General features: G+C 43.9%; 1 protein-coding gene across 2 annotated transcripts in view; it reads right to left on the reverse strand.

Annotated features, from left to right (window-relative positions):
• Nucleotides 1–17,669, reverse strand: part of ST8SIA2 (ST8 alpha-N-acetyl-neuraminide alpha-2,8-sialyltransferase 2) — a 75,004-nt gene that overhangs the window by 27,283 nt on the left and 30,052 nt on the right. Inside the window, exon 2 of one of the 2 annotated variants that reach the window (XM_006867110.1) lies at nt 2,921–2,983. The exons of the other annotated variant lie outside the window; for it this stretch is intronic. Coding sequence (XP_006867172.1) covers nt 2,921–2,983 — 63 coding nt within the window. The remainder of the gene's footprint in view (nt 1–2,920; nt 2,984–17,669) is intronic. 2 annotated transcript variants of the gene reach the window in all.

The raw sequence follows: 17,669 nt of genomic DNA on the forward strand, positions 1-17,669 counted from the left end.
ACAGTGTGTCCAAAGTAGGAGAGACGAAGCTTAGCCATCTTGGCCTCCAAGGAGCACTCCATCTCACTGGAGGGCATATATATGGCCCCATATATGGTTTCCAGGCTGTAATCTTTATGGAAGCAGATTGCCACATTTTTCCTCTCAGGCGCGTGGATTCAAACCACCTCCCTTTGAGTTGGAGTTCTGGTATGGTGCTGTGGGATAAAGCCCTGGACCACAAGGTTGGCCGCTCCTTGGAAACCCTACACAGGCTCACTATGAATCGGAACTAGCTCCATGGCACTTAACAATAACAACAACCTTTGAGTTACTAGCTGAGGGATGTAGCCAGTGAGTCACAGTGTTCTTCAAGGGGCATCAGCAGGCATTTTATTCTCCAGTTGTTTTGCCTGCTGACCTCTGAACTTCTCACTCAGTGGTCAGTTTCATCAAAACCTGATGCCATGAACAATTAGTTTAGAGTCTTAACTTATCAGACCCAAGTCTCAACCCCTATATTCATCCACTAACTCTAGGGAGTCATTTTATTATTATTCCAATCAAATGAGGAGTCCTGGTGTGGTGCTGTAAGATAAGCACTGGACTGCAAGGTCAGTTTGAACCCCAAGGTTAGTGGTTAAAACTCACCAGCTATACAAGGTAGCTATCAGTCAGAACTGGCTGGATAGCACTTAGTAACAATAAAAATCAAGTGAGGAAAAGGAAGCCCCAGCTAACAAGCACTAGGACTGAATTCATGTATGCCTGAGTCCCTAAACTGTGTTTCAATAGTCCATCCAGTAAGACGGCAGCATCCCAAGTTAATAGAGGACTTGAGTTTGAGGGTGGGATCTTCATTCTCCAAAAGTGGGCATCATCCCCCAGGAGAACAGACAGGAACCTAGTGATACAGACTTTCTCTTTCATTTCTATCCTAGCTACACTTACAGCCTTGGAAATCCTATACAGGGTCACTATGGGTCGGAACCAACTCGACGGCATTTAACAACAACATCTACACTTAGGAGTCTTGGTGCTGTAAGCTAAGCATTTGACCATAAGGTCAGTTTGAACCACAAGGTTGGCAGTTCAAACTCACCAGCCTCTCCTCAGAAACCCTATACAGGGTTATCTGAGTTGGAATGGACTCAACAGCACTTAACAACAACATCTGCACTTTCATGTGCATTTCGCCAGGAATAACATAAGCTTTATTTGTAGCTCCAAGGTGGTCAAGTGGTCTTCAGAGATCTAGAAGCAGTGATGTTGGGGACAGAGCAGGCAGTCTCCAAAGTCAGTCCCAGAGGGTCCGAAGGGAGCATACCTGACAGGTCTCACCTGGTAACAACAAGTAGGGAAAGGGCAACTGACCGACTGCCCAGTTAGCCCCCAGGTTACGAGGGGCCAATTTAAGGACAACTTGTATTTGCCCTTTAATATTATAAAAACTTGCCCTTACTTTGAAACCATTAAATCCATCTTGATAGATTCACAACAAATTCTTTATCACAATCACCTTCCCTCACTACCTGTGCAGTTTTAAGTCATTGAAAATGCTCCAAACCTTTTCCTGCACTAACATAGGGTTAAATAAGAACCCCATGCAACTGCCCTGATTTACCTACAAATTCGACTTAAAGCCACACTTACGGCCAAATCTCATTCTTAACTCGGGGACTGCCTTCTGTATGCTGTGTGATTTTGACTTGATCATTTCCAACTTGATCAAAATAGGATATTTTAAGACAGGACTTTCATTTTGAGCCATGGCTCTAGTTTATGTGATCTAACTTGGTATTCTCTTCTCCCTTCCATTGTTGCTTAAATTTGGACTTCTAAGACCACAGTCCTGGTGTGACCCTGTGGGATAAAGGACTGGAAAGCAATGTCAGATTGAACCACAAGGCCAGCAGTTCAAACTCACCAGCCACTCCTTGGAAACCCTATACAGGATCACTATGAGTTGGAACCAACTTGATAGCACTTAACAACAACAAGAACATAGGTCAGATATCAGATATTTCTGACTCATGATAATTCCATGTGTGTCACAGTAGAACTCCATGTGTGTCAGAGTGTTCCATAGTGTTTTTAATCCATGGGTTTTTGGAAGCAGATTGCTAGACCTTTCTTCTGAAGTGCCTTGGTGGTCAACTTGAATGACACCTACTTTCAGGTTAGCAGCTGAGCATGCTTGCCATTGGGGTGCAGCTGTTCCGTGGGAGAAAGATGAGGCTTTCTGCTCCCGTAAAGATTTACAGCCTCAGAAACCCTGTACAGGGTCACTATGAGTCGGAACCAACTCCAAGGCACATAACCACCAAACACCACATTATTGGTGATGAGGGCAGACTCAGAGGGGCACTGTCCAACAACAGCCAGTGGCAGGTTGTCTTCTGACCAAGGACTGACCCCAGGCTCTCAGTCCAGTGATACTACGACAGGCACTATTCTTTCAGAATGCACAGTGCATAATCAGTGATGAGACTTAGCAACACTTGTGGTTGTGAGTTGACTCCCTAACTACTTTAAGACGTCTCAGCAAAGCTCTTGAATGCGTTAGGTTCTGCCTTATCCTCCATTACTACAGTGAAATTGGTTGAAAAGTCCTGGCCCCCCTCAGGGTCCCCACTGCTCAGCAAAAATGCAAGTTACTAGGAAGTGGCCCAAGTGCTTGAAAGTGGGTATGCTTTTTTCCAGAGAGCAACTCTTACCCATCGAGTCTTCCATCTTGGTAACCTTTTTAGACCTTGGGCCATTTCATGCCATTTTTCTATTGACAGCTCATCCCCCAAAGTGATTAGAAAAATACAAAACCGAAGTGAAACGAAACAGATCTATTTGCTAACTAAGGAAGGCACCATCCAGCAAAGAGGAGAGGCAGATTAATAGCTGCCTAACAGCAAAAACAAATGAACACAAAATCTAATTTACAAACCTATTAGATTTGCTATGTAAGCTGTTCACAGCTGATCTGATTGTACCTCTGCCTCCAGAATTCCTGCAAGACAAAGGAAAAATGCATTATTTATAAACCCAGCTCTTCCTTGCAAAACCCTCTTCAATTGTCAAGAGATCCAGCACCCCACCTGGAGAACAAAAGGGAGGGTGGGATCTTACTCTGGTCTCTCCAGAAGTGTAACCACAAACCCAAGCATTTTACAATGAAGCCAACCTCTAGGGCTCCCCCCTTGTCCCTGAACCTTGTTTCAATTCGCATCAGGATTCCCACTTGAGACATTCCCCCTTCCTTCATTCACAGTCTCGGCATGACTCAATATCTGGTCTAATATGACTCAGCATTTACTCTAACATGACTCAGCGTGACTCAGCCTTTGCTAGCTCCCTTCTGTTTTCACTCACACATGGTGAGATGTTCATTGAATTCTCTCCAAACTTGAGACACTGGAAGCTAAACAGAGACAGGAAGATTAACCCAACAATGCCTTGGACCAAAAGTGATAATAGATTTACCTTTTGGTGGCAGAAGAAATGACATTGAGTGTTGTCACTTTAGTGAGAGGCCAGGAAGTAGGTGGGTAATGGAAACCTTTGTTCTTTTATCTGGGGGATCATCTCTTGGAGTGAAGCTTTTTGAAGTCCTTTCTGGCCCTTGCCTTCATTCAGATCTGTTGACTTTCACACTGGACAGGGGCCATCTGCCCAAGACAGCCGCACCTTTCTTTGCGTTTGTCCTGGGTTGGGGATGAATGTGTTTTCTTCTGCTCTCTACCAGTACTCTACAATAGTGTATGGAACTATGATTTTTATTAAACAAAAATCCTTTTGTCCACTGATTTATAAGATGTCTGGCTTGGAAAGGGACTTCTCAGTACTCTGCTGTCATTAAAAAAAAAAAAAAAAAAATGTCTATCTAGGATATCCTGGTGTGGTATTAGGTGAATGCACTGGACTGCAAAGTTACTTTGAACAACAAAAGTCGGCAGTTCAAGCTCATCATCTGCTTCTCGGAAACCCTATACAGGGTTGCTATGGTTTGGAACCGACTCAAAGGCACTTAACAACAACAACAATCTAGGTATGATGCTATAGGATAAGCACTGGACTGCAAACCACAAGGTCAGTGGCTCAAACCCACTAGTTGCCCCTTGGAAGCCCTATAGAGGGTTGTTATGAGTCAGAAATGAATGGATGACACTTAACAACAACAACAATCTAGCCTTTCATTGGAGACGCTGTGTGTTTGACGGAACCTTGTCATTTAGTGAGAATTCTGTTGGGGACATTAATACATGGCTCCACACTGTTTTGAAGTCTAGATTTTTCTATCTGCTTTCCTTAGAATTGACATGTAAGTATATGTAACATTGTGTGTGTGTGTGTGTGTGTGTGTATGTATGAGAGTAAGTCTATTGCTACAAAAACCATAAAATAAATCGTTAAATAAAAGTACCACAACATGAAGGTGCTGTTTCTCGACATCTCCTTCATCTTGGTCTACACACTTCTGAAGGTGGGGCTTACATCTCACTAAGCCTTCTGCACTTTGACGCCATGCCAAATGGCAGTTTGGGCATCCTTGAAGGTTGGAAATCATGTTCCTTTGAAATGTTCTTTGAGTTTGGGGAACAAAACAAAATTCTGAGGGAGCAAGATCAGGGTTGCAGAGTGGAGGGGGTAAAGCTTACCAAGGAAATTTTCACAGGACAGCCCTTTCTGCCCTGGGAGAATCAACACGTGCATTGTTGTCATGGGAAAAATTCCTTGACACAAGTTTCCTGGTCTTTTTCGCAACAATGCTGTTTTCAATTTTCTTGAAACTTCTTCCTAATAAGTCCTTGTGATCGTCCTGTGTCCTTTGAGACAATATAGCAAGGGAACCTGTTTGGAATCTCAAAAAATAAAACAGTTGCCATAACCTTCTGAGCTGACCTCTATGTCTTAAATTGAATTGGTCCAACAAATCCCCTGGGGAGTAACAGTTTTGATTGGACCTTGTCATGGATTGAATTGTGTCAGCTTGGCTGGGACACATTGCTCAGTAGTTTTGTAGTCAAGTAATGATCCACCATGACTCTTATGATGTTGGTGATGGGAGTAAATGAATAAAAGGATTATGGGACAGATCCATCATGACCCTCATGCGGTGTAAGGGAGATTCCCAGGGGGTGTGACATGCAGTACCTTTTACCATACAAGAAGCTAAAGGAGAGAGAAGGGAACAGAGCCAGGAGTGGAGTGCATCCTTTGACCCTGGGACCCTGCTCTGTGAAGCTCCCAGATGCAGAGAAAGATTGATGCTAAGACACATGGAGACATCCAAGGAATGCTGGGTCCACAGATGCTCAAAGGAGACAAGGGCTTTCCTCCAGAGCAGGTGCTTTAAACTTGAACTTCTAGGCTCCTAAACTGTGAGAAAATCAATTTCTGTGGGTTAAAGCCCTCCACTTGTAGTCTTTCTGTTATAGCAGCACTAGCTAATTAAGGCACTAGACGCTAAGACAAATGTATTGCACTAAGAGAACTCGTCTGAAGTTACCCGTGTATGTATGAACTGGACCCTTAGTAGCAATACTTTTTGACAAAGTTTGTGGAATAATTTTATTATCTTTTCATTCCATCTTTCCAAGAACTGCCTGAAACCCCCTTCTATTTACACACACATATACATGACTTTTCCTGATAGATTAAAACATTTTTTCAACATTGTTGGCAACAGGTAATAATAGTTCCCTACTTCACAGGTTGGACAACACAAAGGGTGCCTTAACTTGTTCAGTGTCTCAACCCAGATGGCTTGAATTACATCACTCAAGTATAGTTATTCATAACAGATCATGGATCTTGCTGGTTTTAATATAGTGTAGATATTTCTCTTTTGTTCCGCCCTCATTTTTCCTATGGGATGACAGAGCTCTTGCTGGAATGTCCAGCAGACTCTGGCCCTCTAACATGTTCTGATCTAAGGGCACGTTGTTGACCATAGTTGTCATTGATTTGTCACATTCACCCCCCTCCACACACACACCATTCCAACCCCCAAATCAGTACTCTTTGCAGGAAGAAAGAGCAGCTGGGCCAGTAATTAAAAATGCAGTCATTACATAAGGTAACTGAAAAGTTAGTGGAACAAAAGATAGTCCAGAAATGTTGCACATAAGAATTGGCATATGACTTTTAAAAGCCTTATCAATGAGAAATTCAGTAATTGTGTTGGAGGATTTGTTGAGTAATCTGGGGTGAGCTGAGTGAAATCAGTTCAATGTTCCCCTACTCTAGACAGCAAAGTGGAATTCAAATGGGAGTCTGTAGGATTTAAGGGAAGTGTGTGAAGCCCACCAGGCGGTAGCTCTCTAAACCAAGGAAGACTTTGGAGAGAGCTACAAGGAAGACCTTGCTAGCCATCAGCAATGGGCCAAGACCACACGGACCTGTATAGTAGAAAAACAAATTAGTTAAGAAAATTACGCTGACGTATGTGACTATTGTAGTACGTAGCTCTTGATCCATATCTTTATAATTATCCTGGAAATTGTGTTCCCTACCTACGAAACCAATCTTTACACATTTCTGATTTCCAACATATTATTCTGATTTCCAACCTATTTTTCTCACTGAATGATGTCAATAGTATTGTGATCTAGCAAAGGCCTTGTGAATCATTTAACTAAAGATGTATGATTTTGCCCTCTCCCTCATACCTAAGAAATATGTATTTAAACTGAATCTGTAAGACATTAAAGCACTCTCGACTGACCACCTTGAGTCTCCTGTCACTTTAATCCGCGGTCGGCCTCCTGGAACCTGATTCGTGCACGGCTGGGCCCTGCAGGAGTCCTAGGGTAGTGCTGTAGGATAAGCACTGGACCTCAAGGTTGGTTGAACCACAAGGTCCATGATCCAAACTCACCAGCTGCTCCTCAGAAATCCTACACAAGGTCGTTATGGGTCAGAACCAACTCAGTGGTATTTACATAACAACAGCACCCCAAACTTTAGTAATTCTATGATCTCTATCGATTCCGACTCGATGGCACCTGACAACAACAATCACCAGTTTGCCATATTTGCCTATTATCCGCATTGTCTACTTAAATTTTAAAATGGACTCATTTTTAGGAATCTACCCCTATCCTAGGTAAAACCATCTATGAACATACAGGTCTGATATCGTGCTGACAGTCTTATTTTAAAAACCCACAAAACCATTAATTAGCACTAATAAATGCTGATCAACAAAATGCCTAAAGGCATCTTCTATTACCACTGTGAGTACCAGGGGTACTTGTACCACCTTCTGAGAAAGACTGAATTAGTTCAATATTTAAAGAAGCGAATCATAATAAAAGGATAAGAAAATGGAAAAGAATATTTATCAGATATTTGGTGTGGTATGAGGAACGTACTTGAAGGACTGTTTAAATTCAGAAGCCTTACAAGAAACCACAAGGGAAATGTAGGAAGATCTGACTTCATAAAAATTTAAAACTCTGTTTAGACAAAAAGCAAACCTCAACAAATCCTAGTTCAATGTCTTCCCTGAAATCTAAGTGGGATATAGGTGAGAACAGCCTTGGATCATGCTGAAGTTAGCTAGAAACTTGGCCTTCAGAGAGCTGGCTCTTTGGGTCTTTGTCTTTTCCTGTCTCCAATCCTGGTGACTTGAGGCACAATAAGTTTCATACCAACCCTTCCTCCAACAACTCAGGGTTTCTCATCCGTAGCAGATTGACATTTTGGTCTGGATAATTCTTTGTCGAAGGGGTTGTCCTGTGTGTTGTAGGATGTTTACCAGCATCCCTGTCCTGTACCCACTAGATGCAAATACCAGCTCCTTGTTGTTGTTAGCAGACTCATGGCAATATATGTGTGCAGAGTAGCAGAATTGCTCTTTAAGGTTTTCAAAATCGTGACCTATTCAGAAGCAGACAGCCAGGGCTTACTTCTGAGGTGCTCTGGGCAGGTTTGAATTGCCAGTCTTTGGAATAGTAGTGCAGTACTTAATTGTTTGTGTCATCTAGAGATTCTTAACAACCCCTATCCATTCCCAAGTTGTGAAGACCAAAGCTGCCTCCAGACAGCGCCTTCAATGGGGCAGATGGGGAAAACCTGCCTCAGTTATGTTTATTTTCTGTCTGCTTCCTCTTAGAAGAGAGCTCCCCAGCCTCCCTGCCCGCCCGCCATTCTAGTCCCATCACTTTCCCAGGCTAAGCTTTAACCCCAATGTCTGTGCCTTCCTCCAGAGCCATCCCAATGTTTAATACTCAGCCCCCTTTTGCTTCTCCTCCCAGAACAGCCGATTCCGTTATAGTACATGTCACTTCCATGTATTTAATTACTTCATTGACTCCTAGATGGGAAGACTGAAAGAAATCTTATCGTCTATATAGTTTAAACTGCTCCTTTTAATAGTCGGAGAAACCAAGATCTGGGGGTTTGTGTCGGAGTTCCCACTTCCCTACCTGCTTGTCACACTAGAATGCAATCCTCTTGTGGGTAGAATCAATGGCCTGCCAACTTCTTCACCTTGCACTAACCCTTGCCCAACAGGGACTCAGTGGATCAAACCACAAACAACATCAACCAGGACATTTCTTCTAAAGTCCTGCCTACACTCTGCACACTGTGTTCCCACACACTCTTCATAACCTTCCAAGACACAGCTTCATGCCCTAGTTAACCAAGGGGTCCAGTGCGTATCAGCAGACTCAAATTGCAGATGTGTGGCCATAGAACAAATCTCATAAATTGACAAGGGGCTCTTTTGCTTCCCAGTTAAATTTTGTCTCAAACGTTATTAAAATAAGCCTACTTCCTCTGTGAACAGTGAAGGCTGGTACCTGCTTAGCTGAGTGACAGGAAAAGGTGACAGGGTAAGAAAAATTTGCAAAAGGTAATTCGCAAAGCACAGAAATCATAGAAACATAGATGCTTAGATCATCCAAATGAGAAAATACATGTGAAAGCACAGAGCAACATGAGAAAGAACTCTATAAAACAAGGTATAATATCAGCAATAGTAATATCCATTTGATCCTGCTGCGATATCCTCTACCACAGTGATGACAGAGACCAACGATGGATCGTCAAGGTCTCAATTTTAGTATCAATCTCCTCTTCAGCACTGACATGGGATCCCCTCCAAGTACAATATACTCAATAAACCCTAACAAATAAAAATGGTTATGTTTACAAAAAGAAACACTATACAATCTGTTTCAGTAAAAAACAAAATGAAACAAAAAACCATCATCATCAAGTTGATTCCAACTCAAAGCAAGTGTACAGCACAGAGTAGAAGTGCCCATAGGCTCTCCATGGATGTCCAAGTTTACAGAGGCAGACTGCCATGTCTTTCTCCTGTCAGGCTTCTGGTTGGGCTTGAACCACCTTTTGGTTACAGCTAAGTGCTTTAACCATCGCATCACCACAGCTTTGTTTTAATCAAAGCTAAGTAACACATCTGAAACCTGCATTTCAGTTTAGCCTCTGTTTTCAAGTCCAAGTGTTTATGGGTAATGTTGTGCTATGGGTTAATGTGCTGGACTGCGAAGTTGGTTCGAACTGCACGGTTGGTGGTTCAAGCTCACCAGATGCTCCTTGGAAACCCTATACAGGGTTGCTATGGGCTGGAATCGACTCAATGGCACTTAACAACAACAACAAGGTTGCATCCAGTGTGTTGGGGTCTCATAGCTGTGTAGGAAGTCCCCATGCTTGCGGTTGTTCACTAGAGAATCAGACTCAATAAATGAACTTTCCAGAGCTGAGAGCTTTAATTAAAAGTCTGGACCAACTTAAATAGCTAATTCGTCTTGAGAATAGAAGATTAAACTAAAGCACAATTTACGAGTTTAAACAGTTCTTCCTGTCATTTTTTTTTTCAGGGAGTGAGGTACTAAAAGCGTCTGTGCATTTTTAAATTTACACATAAAGACCCCCACGGTTTCTGCCTTTGGACATCTCAGGGACACACTGTAAGTATATGGCTGGAAGAGATCCATATTGGTGCCCACTCCAAAGGAAGATGATCCAATAGAGTGCGGAAATGACTGAACAATATCATTACTACACAATATTATACCCAAGTACAATTTTGCTGAAGATAATTTAAAAATGGTTGCACCAGTAGATTGGCAGGGAATTGCCAGAAATTTAAACCAAATTCAAATGAGGAGCTGGAAGGTATCATTGCTGAGAGGTATCATTGCTGATTTCAGATGGATCTTAGCTGAAAGCAGAGAATACCAGAAAGATGTTTACTAGTGTTTGATTGACTATGCAAAGGCATTCAATTGTATGGATCATAACAAATTATGGATAACATTGTGAAGAATGGGTATCTCAGAACACTTAACTGTGCTCATGTGGAACTTGTATATAGACCAAGATATAGTCATCCGAATAGAACAAGGAGATACTACAGTGTTTAAAATCAGCAAAGGCATCAGGGTTGTATTCATTCACCATATTAATTCAATCTATATGCTGAACAATTAATCCAAGAAACTGGACTATATGAAGAAGAACGCAGCAGCAGGATTGGCAGAGGACTCATTAGCAACCTTCCAACACAACAAGCTTGTGTTATACGCAGATAACACAACCCTGACTGCTGAACAGGAAGAGGACTTGAAGCACTTACTGATGAAAACCAAAGACTGTCCTGGTGTGGCGCTGTAGGATCAGCACTGGACCACAAACCACAAGGTCAGCAGTTCAAACCCACCAGCTGCTCCCTGGAAACCCTACAGAGGGTTACTATGAGTCAGAACTGACTCAATGGCATTTAACAACAACAGTCCTCGGTGTGGATTTTACCTCAACGTCAAGAAACCAAAAATCCCAACAACTGGACCAACAAACAACAGCATGATAAGCAAAGGGAAGGAGCTTCAGAGTAGATTGTTCTCTGTTTTCCAGAAGATGCCCTTTAGGTTTACTTGCTCATCCTTCAAACTCCCAAACTGCTCAAATGCTCTCTCTGGTCCTACTTTCCATTGAGTGGATTTCAACTCATGGCGATCCCATGTGTGTGGGAGTAGAACTGAGCTCCACAGGGCCGTCAGTGGCTGATTTTTTGTAAGTAGATTGCAGGTCTTTGTTTCAGAGTCTCTCTGGGAGGACTTGAACTTCTAAATGATTGGTTATCAAGCTATCAAGTAAGCACATTAACTGCTTACACTACTGCCAAATTGGCATTGACTCACGGAGAACAGAAGGGAATGTCACCCTGTCCTGGCCATCTTCATGTGTGAGTCATGGTTATGACTGTTGTGGACCTTCTTCTTCTTGCTGACACTCCACCAGCCATAATGCCTTTGCCTAGTGATTGGTCTTCCCAGATGGTCCAAAGCAAACAAGAAAATGTCTTTCCATCATTTGATTCTATCTAGCATTAAACACTAGTATATGAAATGTACTGTCTGGTTCTGCTGCTAACATGAGGCAGGCATGTGTCTGTCTGGATGACTGCTGCACCTCACCCCGCCCCTCCCCAGCATAACACCAGGCCCATAGTTGTTGTTGTTGTTGTTGTTAAGTGCCACTGAGTTGGTTCCAACTCATACTGGCCCTTTATAGGCTCTCCAAGGTTGCACATCTTTGCAGAAGCAGAAAGCCTCATCTTTCTCCAGAGAAGTACCTGGTGAGTTAGAGTCGCCAACCTTGTGGTTCACAGTCTAGTGCTTATTGTACAGAGCCTCCAAGCTCCTTGGCCTATAGTTGTTATTACTGTTAAGTGCTGTCAAGTCGGTTCCAACCCAGAGACACTCTGTATAAGGTTTCCAAGGAGTGACTGGTGAGTTTGAACTGCTGACCTTGAGGTTCAAACCGACCTTACAATGTAGCGCATTACACTGCAGTGCCACACCAGGACTCCAGGAAAAGTGTTTGTTGTTGTTAGGTGCCATTAAGTCGGTACCCACCCATAGAGACCTTATGCACAGCAGAACGAAACACTGCCCGATCCTGGGCCAACCTCACTACTGTTGCCATGATTGAGCCCACTGATGCTGCCACTTGGCCAATCCATCTCGTTGGGGATCTTCCTCTTTTTTGCTGACTCTCCACCTTACCAAATATGATATCCTTCTCCAGTGACTGGTCCTCCTGACAATATGTACGAAGGATCAGCAAAAAAAAAAAAGGAAGACCCCCAACGAGATGGATAGACACAGTGGTAGCAGCGATGGGCTCAGGCTTAACAATGATTGTGAGGAAGGTGCTGGGCTGGGCAGTGTTTCATTCTGTTGTGCACACGGTCACTCGGAGTCAGAGCCACCTGGATGACACCTAAGTCCAACAGGTATATTTGTAGGAAGAAAGAATTTGCCTTCACTGATGCTCTTGGCATTCCAGGAGCCAACTGCACTATACAAACCCTGTGTCTCCATCTGTACTGAGTCTCACAGCTCTTTGCCTTTTAGAATTTCTCTCCATGGACCCAACAGCTTCCAGCCAGCTGGGTGATCATTCCAGTATTGTCGACCTATATGCCAGTCTCTGTTCCTCATACTTTCTACGAATCCATCTGAGCCTGCAATAGTTCTGTGATGTTGGAATGGCCACTGCCCCTTTTTATATGAAAAGAAACAAAAGTACAGAGAAGTTGCGAATCTTGCTTAGGGTCCCACAGATACTAAGTAGGGAAAGTAGGATCTGAGCCTAGCAGACTGGCTCAAGGGCCCGCGTTCCTAATTACTGTGCCAAGCAGCTGGCTCGTGCCCATTAGCATTTAAATACATACTTGCTGTTCTCATCTTAATAAACAATCCTACAGAAATTCCATATTCTTCTCAGTTACTCTTCTCTCTCTCACCAGCATGGCACAGACGTCTTTGAAGACTCATGCAGACTGTCTGTCTGTTTCCGCATCCCCCAGCTCACTCCAGGCTGACCCCCATCGCTCTTTTAAAGGAGTTCTTGCATGCTCACCTTGAAATGGACATTGTACTTTCCCTGTCTCCTCAGAAACCCTACACAGGGTCCTGATGAGTCAGAACTGTCTTGATGGCACTTAACAACAACAGTCTTACTCAACTTCCCCATCAGTGATTGACAGACAATAGCAGCCAATTCCTCCTTCCTGAATAGGTGAAGTCAGGGTCCTGGGGTCTGGTCCCAGTATCTTCTTTTTTCCTTGGTTTCAGAAATAGGACACGCAGTTTCAAAAAGGTGATGTGATTTGTTCAGGGCCACACAGCCTGCCGTCTGGTAGGGTAGGACTTTGGACCAGGTCTAGCTGCAGTAGATCCTGGCGTTCCCTGCCCTTACCTATTACTTTCTGCAAGTAAGGAATTCATATACAACCAAGGAGGCTCTGGAGGATTAAGGGGGCAGAAAAGGTTAGTCAACATACAGTTCTGAGACAGCAAGTTAGCTAATTGGGAAACCCATCAAGTTAAGTTCTCCCTCCTTCCTCACCAGAAAGGATACAATGTTATTCAGACATTAAATGCAACCTTTATGAAGGAGTTTATAGAAAACGCCATCCATTTCTCTGCTGGCCAGTTATTTAGGGCTTATTACTGACAATAACCAAGCCTTGTGATATAGACACAATGCTAACCCGAGCTGTGGTTTTTCATTTTCTTTTTTATTCTAAAAGAAATAGAAGCTACTGACAGCCCTTAACAGAAAGGCTGGCAGTGCAACAAACTTACTGAATTCATGTTGCATGTTGTGGGTAAATCTCTGCTCTTTCAAAGGGAAGCAGATGCCTGTTGAACCTGCCCCAAAGGGACTGGAAAATCCTCTGCGTTACCAATAGCTTCCTCGGTTCCCTTTTGTTCAGTGTTTGATGGGTGAGAACTCAGAAGCTAGATCCCTAGTCAAGTCTGCTGAAGCCTTTTAATGAGAAAATTCCTGGAAGGCACCAGGGGCGGGCAGACTTTGAAGTCACTTTTTCTCAGGTGTTTGATGTGCCCCTTCCCAGCCCTGTCTGTTTGAAGATGAACGTCCACTTCTTGGCTCCAGTGACGGTCACTGTCACCACTTAGGGGCATTCAGCCAGACTCCAAGTGGCCCAGACGGGACCATCGATGAATAGTCTGAGGTTCTAGTTTTGGGAACCCAGGTCCCCTCGGGACATTCATTTCCTTCTCTGTGAAATGGGGTTCTGTTGGGGATGAATGAAGAATCACTGGCTGATGCGAACACTGGTTGGGATTTTGCTGTTTGAGGGACGCAGCGCATCCTTGGATCAGCTGTCTGCAGGGAGCTGCTTTCCAACAGCGCAGTCCATGAGGGGCCCCTCAGCAGCTTTGGGTGAAGGAAAATGGAGTGAATGAACCAGAGGACAATCACTCTTCCTGCTTCACTGCTGGGGTGCTGGGGTCTGTCCAGAACAAGGGCAGCCAGAGATTAAACCCGTGTCTCCTTTTCTTCAACATGTGTACCAGATGCCATTGAGTTGGTTCTGACTCAGCAGGTTTTCAATGGCTCAGTTTTGGGGAAGTAGATCCTCAGGCCTTTCTTCCAAAGCACCTCTGGGTAAACGCAGACTGCTAATCTTCCGGTTAGCAGTGAGTGTGTTAACTGTGCACCCCTTGGGGATCCCTAGAGCTAGGCAGGGTGAGTGAGGCCCAGACCCCTGGGATGATGCCACTGATGCCCATGGTGCTCTCTCACGGAAGCCTGGCTGTGGAGCCCGGCTGAAACTCATCCCTGACAGACTCTCACCACGTAGCACCTTCTCCAGGAACTTTCCTGATTTAGAAACCTCTCCTGGTGTAGCGCTGTAGGATCAGAGCTGGGCTATGAACCACAAGGTCGGCAGTTCAAACCCACCAGCTGGTCCTTGGAAACCCTATAGAGGGTGGCTATGAGTCAGAACTGACTCAATGACTTAACAGCAGCTAACAATGATTTTATAACAACATTTTTCAATTTCCCCTCGTATAGATTTTAGCATTTGTCCCATTAGAATTTAATTGCTTATTTACGGGCTTGTCTCCCTTACTAGGGCTGTGAGTTTTTGCAAGACAGAGGTCATGTCTTATTCAACGTGGTTTTCACAGCACTAGAGGATAGCACATGATCACAGGGTCCGTTTGAATTGCAAGGTCGGTGGTCCAAACCCTCCAGTTGCTCTTTGGAAACTCTATACAGGGTCACTATGGGTCGGAACAGCACTTAACCACAAGAACAAACGGAGTGACTGAGTGAGGGAATGAGTAGATAAAAGAACAAAAGACCTCAGGTGTGTGTCTGGGCCTGTGTGTGGGTTTGTTGTTGTTGTTGTTAGGTGCCATGTTAGGTGTGTGGCACGGGGGATTAATGCACTGGACTGCAATGTCGGCAGTTCAAACTCAACAGCCGCTCCTTGGAAACCCTATACAGAAGGTAGCTATGAGCTGGAACGGACTCAACGACACTGAACAACAGGCAGGGGATGAGGCAAAAGGAAATGTGGGAGACTGATGCTAAAATCATCAGGGGAGGTGCCCCCTAGAGGTCAATAACAGCAGCATAAATGACAACATTGTTTGTTATAATTTGTTAGGTGCTTTGGAGTCCTTAGCAATTCATAAGGACCCTGTGCATAATAGAACAAAACGCTGCCTAGTCCTGTGCTAACCTCACAATAGTTGTCACACTCGAGCCCATTACTGTTGCCACTGTTCCAATCCATCTCATTGGGGGTTTTCCTGTCTTTCTTGGACACTCTACCAAACATGATATCCTTCTTCAGGGACTGGCCCCTCCTGATAATATGTCTGAAGTAGAATGGCTTCTAAGAAGCACTCCGGCTGTACATCTTCCAACAAAGATTCGTTTGTTCTTTTGGCAGTCAATGGTACTTTTAATATTCTCCTCCAATGCCATAATTCAGATGCATCAATTAAATGATAATATTAACCTCCAATTCATGGTGACCCCATGTGCTTTAGAGTAGAACTGTGTTCCATAAGGCTCTCAATGGCTGATTCTGTTTTTAAGGGGGATCTTTCTCCCGACGCACTTGAACTTCCAACCTCTAAGCTATTAGCCAAATGTTTAACTGTTTGTACCACCCAGGGACTCTGACAAGACTTAGGCAGCCTGTGTGAACACAGAGGCTGTGTCTAGGAGGAGGTACCAGGGACATTTGAGGGAATATTTAGGTTGCAGTTTGTCCCCAGTATAACAAAGTTGACTCGGGTATGTTATAAAGAGCTATTGTTGTGGTGGGCTGGGCTCCGACTCATAGTGACCATGTATAGAATTTCCGAGAAGCAGCTGGTTAGTTTGAACCTCTGACTTTGCAGTTCAGATGATCTTGTGGTCAAGTGCTTCTACAGCGCCACACCAAGGGGTTCAAAAGGCAAGTCTCACGATGGGAATGAATCATCATGAAGAGGCCTGATCATTTCCAGAGTAAATGGCAAGGCTAAGCTGGAAAGGCAAAGGACAAGACGAGGCAAGAGATTCAACTGGGACCTGCTCAGCCTGTGGCTTCTAAGGGAAGCAGCTAGGACCGGGCAGGGAGGTAGGGTGAAAGCAGTGGACAGAGTCAGGTCACAGAGAGTGTAAGGGATAGAGGAGACAGTGGTGACTTCCCTCTGAGCTGGGGACCATAGGCCACACCCTGGAGATGAGACCTCACCCCAACAGAGGGAGGACGGACAGGTAACAAGGGCTGTAGGGAATCTAATCTGCAGCCAGGTTTTTTGTTTTTTTAATCTTAATTATTTTATTTGTGTGATGCTTGGTGTTTTTTTTTTATTTAATTTTTTATTGTGAATTATATGATAGTTTACATGGTAGAACATTAGCTTTACATTCATCCTATCATATATCATTACAATGCCATGGTTACAATCCCCTCCATGCATCATCAACCAACCAAATGGTATACCCCACAAGCCTGCCCCCTGGTTGTCAGCACACAGCTCCTCTCCTCCTCTGGGTCTAGAGTTCCCAGCGGCTCCATGCAGCCAAGTTTTAATGACATCCTACTGAGAAACCCAGACTCTGTTTCTGGGCATCTGTACCTTTAGTTTCTCCATTCTTACCTTGGAAAATTCCAACCTTTGAGCTAAGAAGCACAAAGTGGTTTCGTTGATGCATCCGGGCCTTGGCATGGTGTTGGGAAAACGGAGTCCGTTTGAGAGGAGCCAACACGGGGGAGGAAGGAGGAATCTGACTATGGATGTACATCCTTTATTCTGGTCTAGCTGGGAGATTTCTGGGCAAGTGGTCGGGCAGATAATCTAATGTATTTGTGTCTTTCCATGTCTAGGCTTGTATTTATGCTTTGTAATTATTTTCTCTATCCAGGGAACAGCCTATTGTCTCTGTATCCCCATTTTACAGAATGTGAGGCAGAAAGAGATTAAGTCACACAGTTCAGAAATGCAGAGCCAGAATTTCAAACTGAGCTTTCAGGCTCCAAAACCTTGTTTCTCAATCTCTTCCTTAACATCTTCCTCAAGATTATTAACTCTTTCTGTATCTCAGTTGACTTTTTGGGGAGAAGATGAGAATTCAGTGAAAAAAAATTAGTGTGTAAGCCCTAGCCCAATGTCCAGCACATAGCTGTTGTTGTTGTTAGGTGCCATCGAGTTGGTACCGACTCATAGCAACCCAATGCATAACAGAACGAAACACTGCCCGATCATGGGGCAACCTCACTACTACTGTCACGCTTGAGCCCATTGATGGTGCCACTTGACCAATCCATCTTGCTGGGGGCCTTCCTCTTTTTCTCTGACCCTTCACATTACCAAACATGATATCCTTCT

The sequence above is a fragment of the Chrysochloris asiatica genome, unplaced genomic scaffold (genome assembly GCF_000296735.1).
Source record: "Chrysochloris asiatica unplaced genomic scaffold, ChrAsi1.0 scaffold00101, whole genome shotgun sequence".
Classification (NCBI taxonomy): domain Eukaryota; kingdom Metazoa; phylum Chordata; class Mammalia; order Afrosoricida; family Chrysochloridae; genus Chrysochloris; species Chrysochloris asiatica.